Consider the following 22,549-nt stretch of genomic DNA (forward strand, 5'->3'; position numbering starts at 1 on the left):
CTTGAAATGTTCCTTATTGACTGATCTTCATGTCTTAAAGTAATGATGGACTGTCGCTTCTCTTTGCTTATTTGAGCTGTTCTTGCCATAATATGGACTTGGTCTTTTACCAAATAGGGCTATCTTCTGTATACCACATCTTCCTTGTCACAACACAACTGACTGGCTCAAACACATTAACCTCTCTAGGGTCGGCGGGACGAAATCGTCCCACCTACTCAACAGCCAGTTGAATCCCGTGGCGCGTTATTCAAATACCTTAGAAATGCTATTACTTCAATTTCTCAAACATATGACTATTTTACACCATTTTAAAGACAAGACGCTCGTTAATCTAACCACATTGTTCGATTTCAAAAAGGCTTTACAACGAAAGCAAAACATTAGATTATGTCAGCAGAGTACCCAGCCAGAAATAATCAGACACCCATTTTTCAAGCTAGCATATAATGTCACATAAACCCAAACCACAGCTAAATGCAGCACTAACCTTTGATGATCTTCATCAGATGACAACCCTAGGACATTATGTTATACATGCATGTTTTGTTCAATCAAGTTCATATTTATATCAAAAACCAGCTTTTTACATTAGCATGTGACGTTCAGAACTAGCATACCCCCCGCAAACTTCCGGTGAATTTACTAAATTACTCACGATAAACGTTCACAAAAAACATCATTATTTTAAGAATTATAGATACAGAACTCCTCTATGCACTCGCTATGTCCGATTTTAAAATAGCTTTTCGGTGAAAGCACATTTTGCAATATTCTAAGTAGATAGCCCGGCATCACAGGGCTAGCTATTTAGACACCCACCAAGTTTAGCCCTGACCAAACTCCGATTTACTATTAGAAAAGTTTGATTACCTTTCCTGTTCTTCGTCAGAATGCACTCCCAGGACTTCTACTTCAATAACAAATGTTGGTTTGGTCCAAAATAATCCATAGTTAGGACACTATCTGAATGGTAAATAAGGGTCACGCGCATTTCGTGCCAAAAGATTTCGAAATATTTCATTACCGTACTTCGAAGCATGTCAACCGCTGTTTAAAATAAATTTTTATGCCATTTTTCTCGTAAAAAAGCGATAATATTCCGACCGGGAATCTGCAATTAGGTAAACAGCCGAAAGAAAAAAATATCACTGGGTCGACTCGGGCACGCCCCTAATTCCTTTGTCCTCTGATCGGCCACTTGGCAAAGGCGATTATGTGTTTCAGCCTGGGGCTGCCTCGACATCGTTCAGCTTTTTCCCGGGCTCTGAGAGCCTATTGGAGCCGTAGGAAGTGTCACGTTACAGCTAAGATCCTGACTCTTCAATAAACAGAGGCAAGAACAACAACACCTTGTCAGACAGGCCACTTCCTGCATGAACTCTTCTCAGGTTTTTGCCTGCCATATGAGTTCTGTTATACTCACAGACACCATTCAAACAGTTTTAGAAACTTTATGGTGTTTTCTATCCAAAGCCAATAATTATATGCATATTCTAGTTACTGGGCAGGAGTAGTAACCAGATTAAATCGGGTACGTTTTTTATCCGGCCGTGTAAATACTGCCCCCTAGCCCTAACAGGTTAATTGAATGCATTCTAGGTGACTACCTCATGAAGCTGGTTGAGAGAATGCCAAGAGTGTGCAAAGCTGTCATCAAGGCAAAGGGTGACTACTTTGAAGAATCTCAAATCTAAAATACATTTTGATTTAACACTTTTTTGGTTACTACATGATTCCATATGTGTTATTTCATAGTTTTGATGTCTTCACTATTATTCTACAATGTAGAAAATAGTAAAAATAAAGAAGAACTCTTGAATGAGTAGATGTGTCCAAACTTTTGACTGGTACTGTATGTATAATATATCGTAGAAATAATGTACCCATGGTCTACAGCAGATTTAGGTGGCAGACTAGGCCTACACGTTTCAATTTGGAAATCAGAAAATCTGGAGCACTAGTGCAGGGGTGTGTGTGTTTTGATTGTGACCTAGAGGATTTCCCTTCAGGGAAGTACAATTGTGCCGTGGAAGGGAAGTGAGCTCGTCATCTGTCTTTGAATACAAAACCGTTGCAATGCAGAATTACATTTCCGTGCACCACAATTATGTGTTCAATATCAATCATTAGCCTACCAGTATAATATTTGCATTGATGTTCTGATTAGATTGCATTCATTTTTATTGTATTGTTTTTGAGAGCCAACCAGTCATGTCTGACAGCCTGGTTGCTGGGCAGACTTGATGTGTTATGCAATGTTGTTTTGTTTTTCCAGTATTGTCCCTTAAATACCTCTATTCATAGATAGTCTACCCATCCATTACTGCTGTGATTTTTTTAAATAAAATATAACCAAACACATCCACACTGTAGTTAGTCTTTATTTGGGCAGAAAAATATGTATGGCTGATTTTTAATGCCCTAAAATAAGGCTATGACTTGATCACCTAATTGTACCTTCAGCCTCCATGAGCGGTTAAGGCAGGTGCTGGCTAGAACTCTGTGTGGTAGGCCTATGGTGAAGAACACTACTACTGGCTTATATGGTGATGCAGTGCAGATGCTGCTGCGTAGGGAATAGCTAGGGTCTGCAGCTGTGTGTCTGTCTGTGTTAATGTGTGTACATCCAGATCACATGTCCCAAGCCCATGTTGACTCTAGAACTGGCTTTTATTCCAGGAGCGTTGTGTTGTTGTGTGTCTGGTCTTCATCTAAATTTAGGCCTCCCCTCTGGCAGACAGACAAGACATCCTCAGGAACTCTTATTTTCTTTGATCAGAACCAGAAACCTGGTCCACTCTCTCTGAAATGTGCATGTTCTGTGTTTGACTAACTATTGTATCACACTGGCTTTATGGCCTTTGAATAATTACCATATGTAATGTTTATACAGCATTTTGCCTCAAGTAACACTATATTTTATCATTTGAAAAATCTCTTGGTTTGGCTGAATTGTTTTACCTGGTCTTCAGTGTTTTGAATATGATTAGTTATGTTTCCAAGGAGCTCTCTTTTTTTTTTCTCCGTCCAGGGTATTTTCTCTCCAAGCTGAAATGATTCCTTGCAAACAGGAAGGGAACTCAACTTCCTGTGGGTTAATCCTGCTATTGGTAGCTTCCTGTTCCATACAATCACGACCACACAGACACACTGACCTAATGCTCCATAAGGATTTTACTTCACAGTAACCTTCACATTAATGTCAACCATGTTTGTGTTTAGATTTTTCCTTCTATACACTCTTAGAAAAAAAGGTTCCAAAAGGGTTCTCCAGCTTTCCCCGCAGGAGCCCTTTTTGGTTCCAGGTAGAAAGAACCCTTTTGAAAGGGTTCTACCTGTAACCCAAAAGGGTTCTATTTGGAACCCAAAAGGGTTCTTCAAAGGGTTCTCCTATGGGGACAGCTGAAGAAGAGCATGAAGACTACTAGCTATAACAAATAATGCTACAGAAACCTGACCAAACACAAAGCAGCTGTTGACAGTACAAGGGCACTATGTTGGCAGTGACACTCCCATGTTTTTGATTCCATAAAGGGATGATGACTAATAGTGGACTGCGACACGTAATCAAGGAACGCAGAGATCAGAAACTTCCCCCTCTCTCCCTGTGTTTCCTGTTTGCTCATGAGGTCAGTCATAACTGACCACTTGACTTAACCTCATCGCCTGGTCTCATCACGTTTGGTTTCTCTTGCTCTAGTTAGACACCTGACAGTGAAAAAAGTTGTTAGGCTACTGTTTGTGAATTTCCCTCGTATGCTTGCATGGGCCTATGCATGCGAAATGAGCTGTCTAGCTAACTCTGGAACTATTATACCTCAGTATTGTCTGAGTCATTATTATTGCCTATTGTCCCTTTTGAAATGAAAGAATAAAAATGAATAGTGTTCATGAAAAGTGAGAGGTAGCTATCTACCAGCTCGAACTGTTAGTTCCACTTCTTTGTTGTATTTACAGCGGAAGGAGGAAGTGACCATAGAATGACTAAAACGGGCATCCCCGTTCAAGTCAGTGTTCTGTAATTCTATTTCTATGGAGGTGACCTGTCCTAAGCTTCCTCACGCCTTTTTGTCCTACTGATTATCCTGCATGATTCCAGGTTCTCTGAGTGAAAACCACAACTGTAATCATCATGGATAACAGGAGTTATTTATAGCAGCTTGTCTTCCTTCCAACATGGGTGAGTAATGAGGAGGGAGCTAACCTTCTCATCCACAGCTAACACTCTCAATTGCTAATCACACACACACACAGAACACCATCGCTAGACAGAGAATCAGGACGAGGGAGCTTGTTATATACCCAAACACTACATCACATGGCATGAAAGAGTCCCAGTCCTCCTGCTGAAAGCTGTCTGCTACAGGTTATTTCTGGGCTGTCAGTAGTATGGCCTGCACTGTGTTGTGTATAGTCTTTGAAGCAGGCCGGACAAGAGCTGAGGCTGCTGTCTCTGGGAGGGCTCAGTAACACAAAGAGCCCCTTTAACCACAGATCAAGGCCCAGGCTGTACACTGGGCTGTCCACACCTGCCTACTCTTTGTTTCTCAACAAGGGCCTCTCTGGCCATGGCTCAAGTCTGACTAAATGTGAATCATGGTATAAATATACCAAACATCCCCCTTGTAATATCAAGACACTCATTGTTTTATGTAACTCTACTGTGACTTTGAGATAAGATAATCACCATTTTGGGGGTATTTGTTCTGGAACGTCAGATGTTGTTTATTAGCTAATCATTTGCTTTGGCCCTATGCTACAAGGCGTAGTATTCCTGTAGCAGTTTCCATCAGATAGTATTGTTAGCATTTGCTACATGAGTCAAATGGGTGAATGCAAGGCTGTGCTGTCCTGGCTGAAACAATATTCACTCCCAGTGTTCTCCTACTGTTGATGGGGGTCTAGGACGCCAGAAAACGTCCCAGTCAGGGATTTGGCCATCTGCATTTATCTTCAACAGGAATGCTAATGTTCAGTGGTATTCTCGGTAGTCAATGTGTAGTACGAATGTGTATCATAGCAACAAGTTCCACTGGCTTTTTAAATAGTGTCCCTGCAGATGGCTTCTTCAGGATTGTTCCCAGCAGTAGAACACAGCAGCAGTAGCACATGTCTTTTATGGCTGGAACAGCCATGCGTAATGTCCTCAGATTAGGACCTGATTTCTGCAGTGTTCTCTCTGTACCAGACCCTGTTCTACATTCTACTCACACTTCACAACAAGCTGTTTATGGTGAATCATTTTAAAATATAATCCCATCAGAGGAGTAGACGAGAGCAGTGTTTAGCCGCACTGGGGTGAACAGTCCTCTCCTCCTGACTCACTAACCACCCTTCTCTGACCCTGAGGCCTACCGATAACCGTTATGCCCTGCGCCCTCATGACCGGTACTGCCAGTCACACCCTACCGATACGATAAAGCCCTTCCCAGTCAGACACGTCCCACTACTAAGGCCACTCTCTGAGTCACCACAGCAGTGAAAGGAAAAATCACCTGAGTGGAAGAGGGAGGAAAACAATGGACGTTGGAGGAGATTCGTGTGTGTGTGTGTGTGTGTGTGTGTGTGTGTGTGTGTGTTTGCACTGTCTTTTAACATCTGGGTCCACAGCTGGAAGGGGGTGTGTGAGGGGGGGATGGTTAGGGTAAGTGCAGTGAATTATAAGCCTTCTTCATTGTCTCAGGCTCTCGTATTTAGGGAGAGATCAGGCATATATTGTTAATGCTGTGTGTTGATACTCTGCTGGGAGTAGTTTGCATGTGTATGGAATAGAGACAAATCTCTTTAAAATGTGATCTGGCCACAGTTTTAATTGAATGTATCCTGTGTATCCAGTTACTGGCCATACAGAGTATGTATGTCAGTTACAACCTTGCTCCCTTCCTGTCCCCTTATAGCTTCAAATAAAATCTCATTTTATTTGTCACATACACATGGTTAACAGATGTTAATGCGAGCGTAGCGAAATGCTTGTGATGCATAGTTTCCTAGGAACGAGAAGCGAGGCGGCCATCTCTGTCGGCGCCGGAAATTGTCGTGTCGTGTTCATTCTAAGACGAGGCCCCCTTGTCACATGGCCCACAAACGGCATGGACATTTTTCTCATAGCATGGGCCCCCACTGTCTGCTTTGCAGTGTACTGTTGGCAAAATGTATGACCTCCAGCCTTACAAACACTTGACAGGAATGTGTGGTAGGGGGGCAGCTTTGGCTAAATGGGTCAGCCCCCCCCCCAGGTAATGGCGGCGCGAATGTGGGAGTCTCAGGGGCAGACAGTGGGAGGGAGGTGCAGCACAAACCCTGCCTGCGCCAATTATGGACATGAATAACATCCACATTGAGCTGCCATGAAAATCAGGGTCAAGGGGTTAACTGTGTGTTCATTACAGAGATGTGGGGAGTTCAAGAGAACACTTATATACCCACACCCCGGCGAAAACCACCGTACTGTACATACCCACACCCTGGCCAAAACTACCGTACTGTGCATACCCACACCCTGGCAAAACCACCGTACTGTACATACCCACACCCTGGCCAAAACTACCGTACTGTACATACCCACACTCTGGCAAAACTACCGTACTGTGCATACCCACACCCTGGCAAAACCACCGTACTGTACATACCCACACCCTGGCCAAAACTACCGTACTGTACATACCCACACTCTGGCAAAACTACCGTACTGTACATACCCACACTCTGGCAAAACTACCGTACTGTACATACCCACACCCTGGCAAAACTACCGTACTGTACATACCCACACCCTGGCAAAACTACCGTACTGTACATACCCACACCCTGGCCAAAACTACCGTACTGTACATACCCACACTCTGGCAAAACTACCGTACTGTACATACCCACACCCTGGCAAAACTACCGTACTGTACATACCCACACCCTGGCCAAAACTACCGTACTGTACATACCCACACCCTGGCAAAACTACCGTACTGTACATACCCACACCCTGGGCAAAACTACCGTACTGTACATACCCACACCCCGGCCAAAACTACCGTACTGTACATACCCACACCCTGGCCAAAACTACCGTACTGTACATACCCACACCCTGGCCAAAAGTACCGTACTGTACATACCCACACCCCGGCCAAAAGTACCGTACTGTACATACCCACAACCTGACAAACTACCCACACCCCGAAAAAACACTAGCCCTTCTCCTACCCACACCCTGACAACACTAGCCCTTCTCCTACCCACACCCTGACAACACTAGCCCTTCTCCTACCCACACCCTGACAACACTAGCCCTTCTCCTACCCACACCCTGACAACACTAGCCCTTCTCCTACCCACACCCTGAAAACACTAGCCCTTCTCCTACCCACACCCTGACAACACTAGCCCTTCTCCTACCCACACCCTGAAAACACTAGCCCTTCTCCTACCCACACCCTGAAAACACTAGCCCTTCTCCTACCCACACCCTGACAACACTAGCCCTTCTCCTACCCACACCCTGAAAACACTAGCCCTTCTCCTACCCACACCCTGACAACACTAGCCCTTCTCCTACCCACACCCTGAAAACACTAGCCCTTCTCCTACCCACACCCTGAAAACACTAGCCCTTCTCCTACCCACACCCTGAAAACACTCTGAGTCAAACAGGAATTCTGAGGAAAAATAAATGTTGGTAGTGTTAATCCTGTAACTTCTTAGTCATATAATATTAGTAAAATATTCCCAGTCTGGCCATTCCAGACATGTTAGTGTGAAACAAGGCTATGCTGTGTCACTTATTGTGAATTCCATGGCTGTCTCCACCCTGCTTCTCAGCTCTCCCAATCAAACATCTCCATTTCTGGGCCTGGCACCAAATAGCTGGGACTCATATTTGTGCTGTCTTCACCAGGTCCACTCAGCATTAGCCAGACAAAACATGGACTGTCTAGAGGAGACTGTAATAGTCCTGATGATGATTGCTGTGATGATGGGGATGAAGAGGAGGTTGGTCATAATGTTGTTAGGTTTGCTTGTCTTCTTCTTCTCCAGCGCAGCTCCTCTGCATTAGAGCAGCTGTATCATTACAGCTAAATGCCTGGATACCAGCAGGGCTTGCTGTGCATCAGTCAGACTTCTAAAAGTGGATTTGTGGGTGCAGAGCTGTGATTTAAAGCTGCAGGCCAAAGCGCAGTCACGGGTGGAGCAGTACTGTGGGGAGGACAGCACAGAGGACAGTGTTAGTCCCAGAGAGGGAGGGAGCTGCCTGTTTGTGTGATGAATTCACCACGACTGTCTGTCTGGTCACTGGTGTTTCCTTTTGTAGTGTTACTGTTTAGCTTAATCCACACTGGCAGGCAGCACTGAGGTCCAGGTAGACCTTGCTCACCTAGGATGAAACTCAAAACAAACTGAAGATGGTCCATCTTTTTATAGCAAACAAACGTTCACTTCCACTGTAAACCAGATTGAATCTGTGCGGGCTGTCTACTCTGTGCAACACACGTCTATAATGTTTGCAGATTATACCTCACATTGGTACTCACAAAAGTGCAAGCAAGCGATTCCAGGGTCTGTCTCACCCCCAGTGATGCAGTAACACGGACATGTGGGAACCAACGGTGGCGAAGCTGGTGTGTGTGTGTGTGTGTGTGTGTGTGTGTGTGTGTGTGTGTGTGTGTGTGTGTGTGTGTGTGTGTGTGTGCATGTCTGTGTTAAGTAACACTGCAGTGGTGACATCCCAGTGGTCTGTGGTGCAGTCAGTCAGTGTTTGGGGTATAATGGTCCTCAGGCGCTCTCTGTCTCTCTCTCTCCTCTCTCTGTCAGTCCGCTAGGTACCCAGTAAAGAGCATTGCCCTCCAGGCAGCCTCCGCCTCCTCTCCTCTCAGCATGAAACCCAGACCATCACAAGTGCTCTGCAAACGGAGAGAGCGCATGATAGGCTTTTAAAACCGTGACTCAGTATCCAGCCAGCCAGAGTCACTCCGAGGTCTACCACAAGTTCAATCTCTCTGTCTAGAAGAAAATCCTTTCCTTTTGAGTATAGTTTTTTTACGCTGCATACATTACCTCCCGTGGACTTTTACCCTGGTTTCGGAATGCTCATTATCACAGTGTTAACCGCTTACCCTCATTACCCTAATGATAGTGACATTTCTCTCCCTCTCTCTCCCTGTCTTAGAGCGCAGCGATGGAGGAAACCGTAATATGGGAACAGCACACAGTGACCCTTCACAGGGTAAGTGTTTTACCTCTCTCCGTTACTCTCTCTCTCTCTCTCTCCATTCCTATGTAGCCCTCTCCATCCCTACATCATCATCCCTCTCTCTCAGTGCCGGGAAGGCCAGCTGCAGGATCAGGAAGTGTGCTGATGGAACACACAATGGGTCCAGCATAAAGATGTCAGGAAGCTCCAGTGAGGAAGAGAGAGCTATGTAGCGTCCTCTTCCTGTGTGTTTCTCTTCTCTTCCTGTTGGCAGCCAGCCCCATGACACTCCAGGATCACAGGGAATACTGTATGTTGTGTAGACTACACATGAACTGGTCTATGTGAGTACCTACGGCTGGGATTTGCCAGTGACCTCACGATATGATATTATCGCGATACTTTGGTACCGATAAAATATGTATTGCAATTCTCACTATATGAATTGCGAGTCGATACTGTGATTTTATTGCGATTTAATGTTTTGAAAATATTGCTTACCAAATGTCTGCTGCAGAGGGTCGAGAAAGCCACGAGAAAACAAGTGATCAGTCATGGAAATTTAAGTGTGAAAAAATAACTAAACTAAATAAAATACTATTGCGATATTGTCAAAAAAGCATTTTTTTTCTGCCCATTTTTCTGCCCATCACTATTAGTACCCTACACTATGTTGCCAATTGCCAATACTTTTTTTTGTCTGGGTCTCAACTTACTGTTGAGAGTTAGAATAGTATAATTCACAAGGTGCAATTTGTAAATGTGGTTGTGCATCAGCAATTTTTCTCTGGTGATGTCAGTCACTGTGATGATCGTCCCATGTCCTCCATCACTTGAATTAAAGAAATGATGAATAACCAGACACTGACAATGATTTACGGTTGATGAGAAGCACATTTATTTATTGATAATAATGTGGGTTAGCGATGTCCTCTTGATTGTTGCTGGTCACCTGTAAAAGGTGAGAAACGGTGTGTTAAGAGTTTGAGTTGGGAGCGCCGGCCATTGGTTCTTGTGCTGCATCTCCCTGATTTTAATATAGGCTGTTTCTGGTCATACATTAAGTGATTAAAAGTAGAATGTGATATTGTTTACTAATTAAAATGTGAAGGTAGAGCGTCAGAAATGTGTATGATTACCTTGTATTTCCTCGTTTATTGAAGAGGGTTCTGTTAATTTCCTGTTCAGAGAATTGACGGACAGGTGGGGGTGCGTTGGAGCGCATATCCCCAAAGTCTAGTTATTCCTTAACCATGGTTTAGGACCGTTATTGAGATATGTGCTGGTATATGTTCAAGTATGTTTATGATCCGAAGGACATTTGGATTGTAATTCATGTCTTTTGAATGTTAATTGATCAGTGTGTGAAATTCCTTGTTTTCATTGGTCAAATGCACTATGGGTAGGGTATAAGAACCCTGTATTGTCATTGTTTAAGAGACAGGACAGGGAACAGGTCGGCATGCTGCTGTTTACAGGCATATTTGAAGCATTGATTTTGTTAGTCACTCCCACTCAGATATCAACATGGCGTAAGTCATGGCAAAATGTGTACAATTGCACAAAATGTACTTTTAAAAATGTTTTGCCCGCGAGGTGAGGTGGGGCCCCCCGAACCAAATCTCGCTTAGGGCCCCCTTGGGGGTATGTTTTCAGGAGCTTTGGTCCCAGGAAAACACTGAATTTCTCATTTGGTCCCAGGCTGAAATAGTTTAACAACCCCTACACTAGAGCATTGGAAAGCAAAACAACTACAAGAGTAGAATCACAACAGTGGTGAAGGCATAACTCTGGCACCACCTGCTCCCTTTACAACACCATATTATTATCCCACTTACACTGGTATAGGCCTACCACTTTAATTAGTTTACCCCATGATTGCACTGTAGTAATAAGCATGTTATAAAAATGTTGGTCTTTACACCTTTCAATGACAGACACTCGCAGGACTAGACTAGTGAAACCTCAGGTGATGTGTAGACATATTGTTGACTGGGTTTATCTCATTGCACCCCTCCAGACAGCCAATGTTTAATAACATAACAACAACCATAGGAGTTGGCTACACGACACTAACAGATCTGGGACCAGACTAGAGGCATGCTGTCAATGTGTGGTTGTGCCAGCGAGCGGATCACCAGCAGGGTTACTATAAGTGTCTCTCCTCTCAGTCTCCAGTCCTGAGTGGCGTCCTGGCCTGGCCATCTGTCAGGAGATCAGGAGTCAGGAAAGAGTCAGGCTGGCTGTGATAATGTAGGATACAGTCAGAGGTGACAGACTGACTAGAGAGAGGAGAGACCTGAGATCAGATCAGATCACTGTGCCAGACACCTCTCGCTCTTCTCTCTCTCTCTCTCTCTCTCTCTCTCTCGCTCTTCTCTCTCTCTCTCTCTCTCTCTCTCTCTCTCTCGCTCTTCTCTCTCTCGCTCTTCTCTCTCTCTCTCTCTCTCGCTCTTCTCTCTCTCTCTCGCTCTCGCTCTTCTCTCTCTCTCGCTCTTCTCTCTCTCGCTCTTCTCTCTCTCTCTCTCTCTCGCTCTTCTCTCTCTCTCTCGCTCTCGCTCTTCTCTCTCTCTCGCTCTTCTCTCTCTTTCTCTCTCTCTCTCTCTCTCGCTCTTCTCTCTCTCGCTCTCTCTCTCTCTCTCGCTCTTCTCTCTCTCGCTCTTCTCTCTCTCGCTCTTCTCTCTCTCTCTCGCTCTCGCTCTTCTCTCTCTCTCTCTCTCTCGCTCTTCTCTCGCTCTCGCTCTTCTCTCTCTCTCGCTCTTCTCTCTTTCTCTCTCTCTCTCTCTCGCTCTTCTCTCTCTCGCTCTCTCTCTCTCGCTCTTCTCTCTCTCTCTCTCTCTCTCTCTCTCTCTCGCTCTCTCTCTCGCTCTTCTCTCTCTCGCTCTTCTCTCTCTCTCTCTCTCTCGCTCTTCTCTCTCTCGCTCTTCTCTCTCGCTCTCGCTCTCGCTCTTCTCTCTCTCTCGCTCTTCTCTCTCTTTCTCTCTTCTCTATCTTTCTCTCTTCTCTCTCTTTCTCTCTCTTTCTCTCTCGCTCTCTTTCTCTCTCTTTCTCTCTCGCTCTCTTTCTCTCTCTTTCTCTCTCGCTCTCTTTCTCTCTCAGGAGACAACCATGGACATAACACACACTAATCCTATTGCTATATCTAGGCTACGTGAAGGGATGGTTTATAGCTTTTGACTGTGCTTTAAAACAATGACTAGAGTTTAGAGTAGCTGTGTTTTTCTTCTATGTATTAAATCTGCTATACTAACTGAACTGAGGAAGTATGGCCTATGTATTAAATCTGCTATACTAACTGAACTGAGGAAGTATGGCCTATGAATTAAATCTGCTATACTAACTGAACTGAGGAAGTATGGCCTATGTATTAAATCTGCTATACTAACTGAACTGAGGAAGTATGGCCTATGAATTAAATCTGCTATACTAACTGAACTGAGGAAGTATGGCCTATGTATTCTCCTACTGTGTACAGTATTATGTTCATCAAGTGCATTCAGGCAAAACTCCCAGATGGATGAAATGAAGAAAACATGCACTGTTGTCCCAGACGTCATGTCTCCAACTTCTGTTGTGTGTGTGTGTGTGTGTGATGTGTGTAGGCCCCAGGGTTTGGGTTCGGCATAGCCATCTCAGGGGGCCGGGACAACCCTCACTTCCAGAGTGGTGAGACTTCCATTGTCATCTCCGACGTCCTGAAGGGAGGCCCAGCAGAAGGACTCTTATCGTAAGTGCAGAAAACACTTTCAACTGAGATTTTCTGTGAGCCTGATCTTTAGTTCAGGACCAGGCTTAATCTGGGTCTGGGTAACCAGCCCTATATGTTACTGCTATGGTCCTGATTTGGGAGTGGTCAATGTAGATCCTGACCGTGATTGAGCGTCCTTGTTTCTCTTCTCCTTCCAGGGAAAATGACCGTGTGGTAATGGTCAACGCGGTGTCCATGGACAACGTAGAGCATGCGTACGCAGTGCAGCAGCTTCGGAAGAGTGGAAAGAATGCAAAAATAGTGAGTTGATGTTTTATTCCTCAGGGGAATGGACAGCAGGCTAACCTTTCATGTTATGGTCCTCTGTCCTCAGCAAGTACATTCCTCTTCTATGAATGCCACCCCAGGGATTTAGACATGTTTCTCAATTCATTGAGTTGATAAGAGGTCATTTAAGGTGTTTGAGAATATCATGTCCCTTTCTCCCCCCAGACGATCCGAAGAAAACGGAGGGTTCAGATCCCAGTGTCTCGCCCGGGGGACAGGGAGACTATGTCCGAGCACGAGGAAGAGGACACGGATGAAGACGATGGTTACGAGCAGCACAGCGGCCGCAGCGGGCCCACCAGCGCCTACGGAGCGGCAAGCGGCGGCACGGCCAGCAGGCGGACGAACGACCGCGAGCGTGAACGCAGCAACAGCAGCCGGCGGGAACACAGTGCCTCGCGAGAGAGGAGCATCTCGCCCCGCTCCGGCCGATCCCAAGGGTCCTCTACACCGTCCCGCCCCGCCAAAGTCACCCTTGTCAAGTCCCGCAAGAATGAAGGTGGGCACCGCAATGTCCAGCGTAGGTTTTCAGCATGAATAATTTCTTTCTGGGCCGGCCAAACCCTCCCCTAACCCGGACGACGCTGGGCCAATTGTGCGCCACCCCATGGGTCTCCCGGTCGCGGCCGGCTGCTACAGAGCCTGGACTCGAACCCAGAATCTCTAGTTGCACAGCTAGCACTGCAATGCAGTACCTTAGACCACTGCACCACTCGGGAGGCCCGATTTTCTTTCCTTTGCATTGTCAGTTTGACCCTACAGTTTAAGGTGTGGTATTGCACAATGCTCTGCTAATATTGTTTTGTTGTTGTTGTTAAAGTAGAGTATGGTCTGCGTTTGGCCAGCCACATCTTTGTGAAGGACATCTCCCCAGAGAGCCTGGCAGCACGGGACGGAAACATCCAGGAGGGAGACGTGGTGCTGAAGGTGAGAACCAGAGACATGATGGGGCTAGTCATTATAGACGATGACCTGGAGTGGGAATGTCACCGGTTCAAATCCTGGGACGGGCACTCAAAGAAACGGGGACTGAGATGCAGAGCAGAAATATACTAAGCATACCACTTCCCATGAGGCAATATTTTGGGCATGCATTCACTAGTAAGCTAGTGTAAATATTGGAAGGTTGCCAGGGCCTCACAAAGAGTTAGAGAGGGGAGGGGTGTACAATGTCATACCTTTACACTGACTTCATCAACACATCGTTTCACTACGACATCTAGCCATTCTAGCCACGCTGTTTATATGTTCCCTCTGACAGAGATGCCTGTAATGGGAGTTCAAAGTTCATTAGTATGCTACTCAGTCCCCAAGCAGGGCCAGGCGTTCCATGCATTCCATCACTCTCTTTTGTTCCTGGCTAGTCAGTCGCTGATGGGAAAGATTTACCTCATCACAAGAATGTACACCCTGGACTCTGACTGTTTTAGTCCACTTCACTATGTTCAAAAGAGAGTCCTTGTATAGAACTCGAGTCTTCCAACTGTAGTAACTATGAAGGCGTGTACAAGAAAGTGAGATAACGTGTGGTTGTGGGACTTGAGCCTTCCCATATAAACATTTTGGTGATTTCATTTTTATCCAATATTATATGATGTGTTCAATCTCTCACTGCAGGTGACCATACGTAAAGCACTGTGCATGTGGAACATTTGCTAAAACATATCATACATTTTTAAACGTGATTATAGGTCTTGTACTCTATGGCTTTGGTGTATGTGTGCTGTTGCACGAGTCCAAAGTTAAACTGTACAATGATGCGAATGAATCCTTCCTTAAACAGCCTCTCTTTTTTTCTCCCAGATTAACGGCACAGTGACAGAGAACCTGTCGCTAATAGATGCTAAGAAGCTGATCGAGAGGTCAAAGGGCAAGTTAAAGATGGTGGTGCAGAGAGACGACAGAGCCACGTTGCTCAACATCCCCGATATGGACGACAGCATTCCCTCCGGCAACAACTCCGACCGAGACGGTGAGATGGAGCTCTGTGCCTTCTCTATAGGAAGTTAACCTCGATCAATCTTGTGTTTAACGACCTCATATTGATTAACACCGTTTTGTTTAGCTCACAATATGGCATGGTATTATGAGGGTGCAATTTCCCAGAGGTATCTGAAAAGGAAAACTTAATCCTTTTTCTACAGATTTCTCTTCTTTTTTTCCCTCTTTTTTTCTTAGTTTACTTGTCACGGTTCCTTCGCCATATTAAACACCACTTTGTTCTAACAGACATTTCAGAAATTCATTCACTGACATCAGACCATTCCGCTCGATCCCATGATCGAGCACGGGGCAGTCGATCCCGCTCCCCTACCCGGTCTGAGCCCTCGGACCCCTCCCGACACTCACCACGGCAGATTAGCAACGGCAGGTGAGGAAAACACACACACACACACAGTATATATATTACACAATCATCATGGGACACACAGCTGTCATACATATCACACAGACACCCACAGCGCTGCAACTCAAGCCTCATCATGCTTCATGTTAAAGCCGGTAAGTGGTTGGTTAGTGTTAATCGCCAGCACTTCTAGAGGGCTGTGTATCAATAGATAATGAAGACACAGGATGAATAGAACAGAAAGATGTGCCTCTATAAGCCCAGCAGTCCCATAATGACCTGCTGTAGGGGCCAGAGGAGAGGATATTGATGCTTTTCCACATCGATGTCCCGTCCCCTGCACCCCTCCCTATAGCTCACCATATAGTCTCCCTATATACAGTGTCCATAATAACTCATCACAACCTAAAGGAAACCCCCACCACCAGCCTGGAATGGGCCAGAGCATCAGTCAGTACAATGTTAACTATATATTTGATAAACTGTCTAAATATTAACATGTGCCTCATTTCTTCCATTTTCCCAGTCAATTGAATGTCTTGTGTTTTTCTTTCCTCTGTTGCACAATTTTCTCTTTCCATCTCTTCAGTTGGAGGCTAAAGTAAGTTTGCATGGAAAGCAGTGGAGAGATGCAGTAACCGGCTTTGACAGACATGTAGTAGTGGTGACTGGCTTGCCTGCATAGCTGCCTGCGTAGCTGCCTGAGTAGCTGCCTGCGTAGCTGCCTGAGTAGCTGCCTGCGTAGCTGCCTGCATAGATAGTCGCTAGACAGAAAAGTAGACCAGTAGATGAGGTGCCTTTACAGAGCGAGGCTTGACAGTTCCTCTGACTGACCATGTAGCTGTTGATGCCAGAGGGGCTGGTCTGTTGACGCCAGAGGGGCTGGTCTGTTGACGCCAGAGGGGCTGGTCTGTTGACGCCAGAGGGGCTGGACTGTTGACGCCAGAGGGGCTGGACTGTTGACGCCAGAGGGGCTGGACTGTTGACGCCAGAGGGGCTGGACTGTTGACGCCAGAGGGGCTGGACTGTTGACGCCAGAGGGGCTGGACTGTTGACGCCAGAGGGGCTGGACTGTTGACGCCAGAGGGGCTGGACTGTTGACGCCAGAGGGGCTGGACTGTTGACGCCAGAGGGGCTGGACTGTTGACGCCAGAGGGGCTGGACTGTTGACGCCAGAGGGGCTGGACGGAAGGATAGAGCTGTGGAAGGAAAGGCTGCTGCTGGTTTCTGATCACACGGCCTGCCGTATCACAGCAATTAACCAGGATGGGGATGGATTTCCCAGATGGAGCTCGTGTGTGTCTCTCTCTCTCTCTGTCTCTCTGGCGGAAGGCTGTGAGCCCTGGAGGAGAGGCTCTGTAGAAAAGAAAGCCCTGGATTCAAAACGAAACACAACACAAGTCAAGTGTTCTGCTTCCAAACTTGACCATGTCCTCTATGCCCTCTCCTGGTGTGGCTATTTATGCTGCAGAGCACATGTATGGAGAGTCAGATAACCTACTCATTTGAGATTCTGCAAGCATTGGTTCTGTGTGTTCTTTTTGAATCACAGTGAACAATCCTATTTATTTGACAGAGATCTCACATAGATTTAGCATCCCCTAGCCCCCTGTTGTACCTGTCTTTAGCTCCCTCCTCAGTGCTGCTGTAGTGTTTTGTAGACATCCTGATATGATGGCGTTAATGCAGATAAGCAGCTGTACCATTGATCTGAAATGGGGAAACTGACAGCCGGTTGGTTAGTTGGTACTTCGTAGCGGTACTGATCTCTCCTCAATGCTCTGGGTCTAAACCCCAAGCCCTGTCAGCTCATATGGAATCAGATGAATGGCAAAATTGTGTAATGGCTTTAAAGTCAGTTTGTCATCAGAGGCAGGAATGAATGCCTGGCTAGATAGATACTAGATATCTGGAAAGACCAATTGTTAGTGATTTACAGCTGCCTGTTTGTCACCAAGCCACTTCAGTAACCAACTGCCTTAAATCAGCCCCAATGTAACTGTCAACAACACTGTGGAATAACAATTCTTGTCTCAATGCAGGAACGCAGGGACATTCTTACACAGAATACTCCCACTGTAAGTGTCACAAAAACACCCTGGCAGTTGTTGTTGAGACCATCCTAGAGTTTAGGTTAGTACTTAGATGTAGATCAATAGTACTAAATTGTCTTTTTGTCTTGTTTTTTTCCAGAGTTAGCCTTTAGGTTTGGGGATATTGAATTGGTGTTACTTGTCTTTGTGTACATACACAAGGAGTAACATAATACATGTTGTATTCCTGAACCTTGTGCTTTGTATTGATGAGCCTTGAGCACTTGGTTTGAATGTTGCTAGTCTAGTTCGAAGCCATACTCTGTTTGCGCTTTATGAATGTCAGGCAAGAGGGACTAAATGGTGAGTGTCAGCAGGGATTGGTTATAACCAGACCAGTATGCATGCAGGACTCATCACAGTATGTATTAGCTATGCAGGAGGCCAGGCAGGAATTTGACACACTTCCCACAGAGATTTGCCCCAGAATCAGACGGTTCACATAGTTGAGGTTTTCTCTATAGTTAAATGTTTCTCTTATCCCTGTGAGAAAACATTCCCTAATATGCCATCAGGTTGTCATTGTAACCAAGACTTGACTAGTTTACTTACCTGTATAAATAAGGGTGAAATAAAAAACGCATTTGTGAGAGTACCTCATTGAACTGTGATATAGTGTTACAGTTAGCCACCTGCATTTAGTTTTGTAAGGGATTTTCCTCAAATAACAAAATCTAGCTGTGCAACAGTCCCATTTTAGATGGTTGTTATGACAGTGGTCTGTGGGAATTAAAAAATAAAAGTCTCCCTCTTTTCATGATGCAAAACACATTTTATCACAACATTATTGGGTTGAGATGTCCATTTATACAGTGTAATCTTAGATTGACGCCACAGGAGGAAATAAGAAACAGATTGCAGATTTGTGCTTTGGTCCTTGTGTACTGTTGTGTTTAGAAAAGGAGAGCAGAGAGAGAAAGCTGGGAGGGAGGCAAGGTGAAAGGACAGCAGTACGTAGGAATTTATGTTTAGTTGATGTGTTGCCTGTTAACACCATTCCGCCCATGACAGGGAAGGGAGGGCACGGGAGATTTAGGACAGGGACAAGGGCTGCTGCCAGGACCGGCCAGTAGGCCCTCTCTGACTGACGGACGCATGGACAAATAGACAGACAGCTTTGTTGAAATTCATCCCTTGCAACACAGACTGCTCTGCCTGTACTGCAGCCCTTTTTAATATCTCTTTATTTCAACAGTCCCCAATGCACTCTGAACTAGAAACACAAAATCAGGAGTTTCACTGTTGAATAATTGCAATGGGAGACGTTTGATGGAGTGTTTTCATTTGTTCTCACAAAGACAGGAAATGTAATGTTAGAAAGGCAAGGGTCCCCATTTCACTTTTCAAGCTAATAGGTTTTGGTTTGCTGCTGTTTGAGTCTGATTTTGTCTTTGGGAAGTGAGTGCATGTTATCCTGTTAAAGTCCTGTGTGAGGGAGTGAGTGGGTGTAAGATGGTGGCACAGTCAGGCTGTAGTGTAGCTTACCGCTACATTCCTCCCGTGTAAAAGAAAAAAAAACGGCTGGATGCTGGCTGGAGTGCTGTGCCAGCTTCGGGGTCATGTGACCAGGATGGAATTCGAACCCATTGTTCTAAGAAGCAGCCGAATAGAGCTGCAGAGACGGAGCACGGCATTCACACATCTGAATCTGAACACTCAGTGCCTGGCTGCCGTGAGCTGGAGCTGGGACTGGCTCTGGCTGGTATACAGTGCTGCTGTGGTTTGGCTGGAAGGTTGAGAAGGGAAATGGAATGAATCATTTGTAATGCACACAGCTCTCAATCAAAACATTTTAGAAAAATGTTTGCTTCGGTATGACTGATTTGAGTGTTTCTGGTCTCTGTGTGGTTGTCAGTGATACTGTAGGGTTGAGAGGAGTCTGTAGACCACATAGCTGAAAGCACCTTGAGTCAATGCAGAGGTGAAACCGAGGCCAGCAGAGACTAGGTCTGACCCTATAAACGTGCAGTTCAAATAGTTTGAGTCGAAGACGGCCATCCTCCTTTTTAACTGCTTACTGTTTTGGCCATTCTTTACTCTTCCTAGTGCCTTATCACTCATTCCACGCTGTGATGTCAGTAACACGGCGCACTCATAACAACACACACAGATCTCACGCTCTATCACTGTAGCTGCGTCCCTGGGGTTAAACAACAGGACCTTCTCCAAGCAGCCTGTGGAGGAAGCTCTCTGTGGAGAGGGTGCAGAGGTCGTGCGACATTGTTTTGTCTCCTATACTTAAAAAAAAAATTTGACTCTGGGTTCATCCATCCATCTTTCTATTCTCTCTTCATAATTGCAACCATTCTTCATCTCACAGGGTAGGCCTACAAAGGAAATAATGAACAAACCTAAAATAAATAATCAACTGTTTCTTTTTCTAGCCACAGAAGTCGAGATGAGGAGAGGATTTCCAAGCCCGGGGTGATGTCGACTCCTGTTAAAGGTTCCCAGGAGGCCCTAATCCAGGCCATCAGTGACCAGCCACTGGCCAGAGAGGACAAACTGCCCCCGCTGCCAGGTTAGTCAGGGCCCCTGCTGCCTCCACAGCTGCCTCCACCTGTCTAACTGCCTGAACCAAAACAGGCCTTGACACTCCTCTGTACTGTGCCTATCCCTCTCTGCTTCCCTCTGTCCTCTGCCCTGGATTGGAATGTACTCTGTTCTCCTTGTCCCACATCAGTAAAGCCCAGTCCATAGTACTCTAGTCCATTCCTCTAGTGCAGCCTTTCTTAAAGTATGGGTCGTCACTGACATGTTAATGGTGGGTCGTGACATGTCAGAGTAAAATAATATGTGTATGTATTTATTTATTTATTTATTTTGGTTAGGAACTCAGTCGGGGTCTCAACTTACTGTTGAGAGTTAGAATAGTAGGTGCAATTTTGAAATTTGGTTGTGCATCAGCAATTTTTCTCTTGTGATGTCAGTCACTGACCATCACTCAATTAGCCATGTCAGCTAACAATTTTTTTTTATTGCTAAGTTAGTATAGCCAGCTATCTACAGTAAACTTGTAGTAATCAGGAACCAGAGGAGGCTACTGGGAGGAGCTATAGGAGGACAGGCTCATTGTAATGGCTGGAATGGAATAAATGGAACAGTACCAAACATATGGGAACCACATGTTTGATGCCATTCCAGACATTACAGTGAGTCAGTCCTCCTGTTGTTCCTCCCACCAGCCTCCACTGTCATAAACGAATACCGACCAGGGGCCCTGACCTCCAGGGGGCCCCTATTGATTTTGTTAGTCACTCTCATTCAAAGATCATATTAACATGGCAGAAGTCATGGCAAAATAATAGAATTGCATGAAATGAGCTTTAAAACTTCAAATAATTCTCTATACCCCATGGCAAAAAAATGTGTAGAATTGCAGGAAATTCTGTTTAAAACAATTTTTCTCTCCACCGTGAAGAGGGGGGCCACTAAAGACCACATACCATGTTGTGTATACCTGCTCATCGAACATCTCATTGCAAAATCATTTTTACGTGCTTCAGTACTCGGCGGTCACGTTTTGTGAGCTTTTGGGGCCTACCACTTCGTGGCTGAGCTGTTGTTGCTCCTAGATGTTTCCACTTCACAATAACAGCACTTAAAGGTGGCATCCTGTGACGGTGCCACGTTGAAAATCACGGAGTTCCTCAGTAAAGCCATTCTACTGCAACGGCTGTGGCTGAAATAGCCGAATCCACTAATTTGAAGGGGTGTCCACATGTACTTTTGTATGTATAGTGTATTTTGCCCGTGAGGTCGGGGGGACCTTCAAACCAAATCTTGCTTAGGGCCCTGAAAGAGGACATGATTTCATGAGCTTGTGTTCCAGGAAAACACTGAGTTTCTCGAGCCCTGCTCTAGTGTTACGTAATGTTGACCCATTCCTATCCCGTAGTTATTTAACGCTAACTCAGATAGTCATCTGTACATTCACATTCCTCTACCAGGTTAGTGTGTTTACATGTGTGTGTGTGATCATACTATCAGTATGTGACAGAAGTGTGTGTGTGTGTTGGTCCTGTAGAACCAAAGCCAGTGTATGCCCAGCCTGGCCAGCCTGATGTGGACCTTCCAGTCAGCCCCTCTGATGCCCCAGTGCCCAGCGCTGGTCATGATGACAGCATCCTCAGGTAATCCTCAGTCCTCCTGTTAAAGCCATGTTATTATTACCATGTATGTCAGTACCATGTTATTTGCTGAAATGTAATAGCTCCCTGTAGAACAGTAGTATCTAAACGTCTGTGTATGATGCCCACTCCCCATGCAGGCCGAGTATGAAGCTGGTGAAGTTTAAGAAGGGGGAGAGTGTCGGCCTGAGGCTGGCCGGAGGGAACGACGTGGGCATCTTTGTAGCCGGAGTCCTGGAGGACAGCCCAGCTGCCAAGGAAGGTCTGGAGGAAGGAGACCAGATTCTCAGGGTAAGAAGTCCATCTCATACAGTAGTACCTGCTTTACACGTTTTATTATTATTAGCTGTTGGGTATGTTTCATCACTTTATGATTGTCACATTTTTGTCAACAAGGCCATTGTAAAGTTTTGTCTTTTGAAAGTGCGCAGGATAAGTGGTTTGTTCTTTTCCACAGTAGATAGTGTTGAAGGGTATGTTCTGTTCTGTACTGGCTGGAGAACATCTGCTGTAGTTCTGGTAACGTTCTCATCGCTGCCCACGCTTAGTTGGAAACACTTTGTGAAACTATGTGATCCACTAGCCGGTGGATCAACAATGACCTCTACTGTGTGGTCACTGGTCATAGTGATGTGAGATAGAAAATGGTAATTGCGGTGAATCGGTCTGAGGTCAACGCCTGGCTCTTCTCTTCTCTGTCTTTCCTTTGTTTACTCTGAACCACACAATAGAGGTCGTTGTTGTTGTTCTTAGGCC

At 45.5% G+C, this 22,549-nt stretch overlaps 1 protein-coding gene across 18 annotated transcripts in view; it reads left to right on the top strand.

Annotated features, from left to right (window-relative positions):
* The window catches only part of tjp1a (tight junction protein 1a), a 187,227-nt gene that overhangs the window by 128,059 nt on the left and 36,619 nt on the right, over positions 1 to 22,549 (top strand). For 10 of the 18 annotated variants that reach the window (XM_014175461.2, XM_045708278.1, XM_014175454.2 and 7 more), the window contains 12 exons: positions 9,164 to 9,220; positions 12,790 to 12,914; positions 13,094 to 13,196; positions 13,389 to 13,722; positions 14,044 to 14,150; positions 15,027 to 15,195; positions 15,453 to 15,594; positions 16,160 to 16,171; positions 17,613 to 17,648; positions 20,048 to 20,184; positions 21,691 to 21,796; positions 21,934 to 22,084. In XM_014175461.2, the coding sequence (XP_014030936.1) occupies positions 9,164 to 9,220; positions 12,790 to 12,914; positions 13,094 to 13,196; positions 13,389 to 13,722; positions 14,044 to 14,150; positions 15,027 to 15,195; positions 15,453 to 15,594; positions 16,160 to 16,171; positions 17,613 to 17,648; positions 20,048 to 20,184; positions 21,691 to 21,796; positions 21,934 to 22,084 (1,479 nt within the window). The remainder of the gene's footprint in view (positions 1 to 9,163; positions 9,221 to 12,789; positions 12,915 to 13,093; positions 13,197 to 13,388; positions 13,723 to 14,043; positions 14,151 to 15,026; positions 15,196 to 15,452; positions 15,595 to 16,159; positions 16,172 to 17,612; positions 17,649 to 20,047; positions 20,185 to 21,690; positions 21,797 to 21,933; positions 22,085 to 22,549) is intronic. The other 8 variants (XM_014175456.2, XM_014175458.2, XM_045708281.1 and 5 more) reach the window with 4 other exon arrangements.

Source organism: Salmo salar, chromosome ssa26 (assembly GCF_905237065.1).
Source record: "Salmo salar chromosome ssa26, Ssal_v3.1, whole genome shotgun sequence".
NCBI lineage: Eukaryota > Metazoa > Chordata > Actinopteri > Salmoniformes > Salmonidae > Salmo > Salmo salar.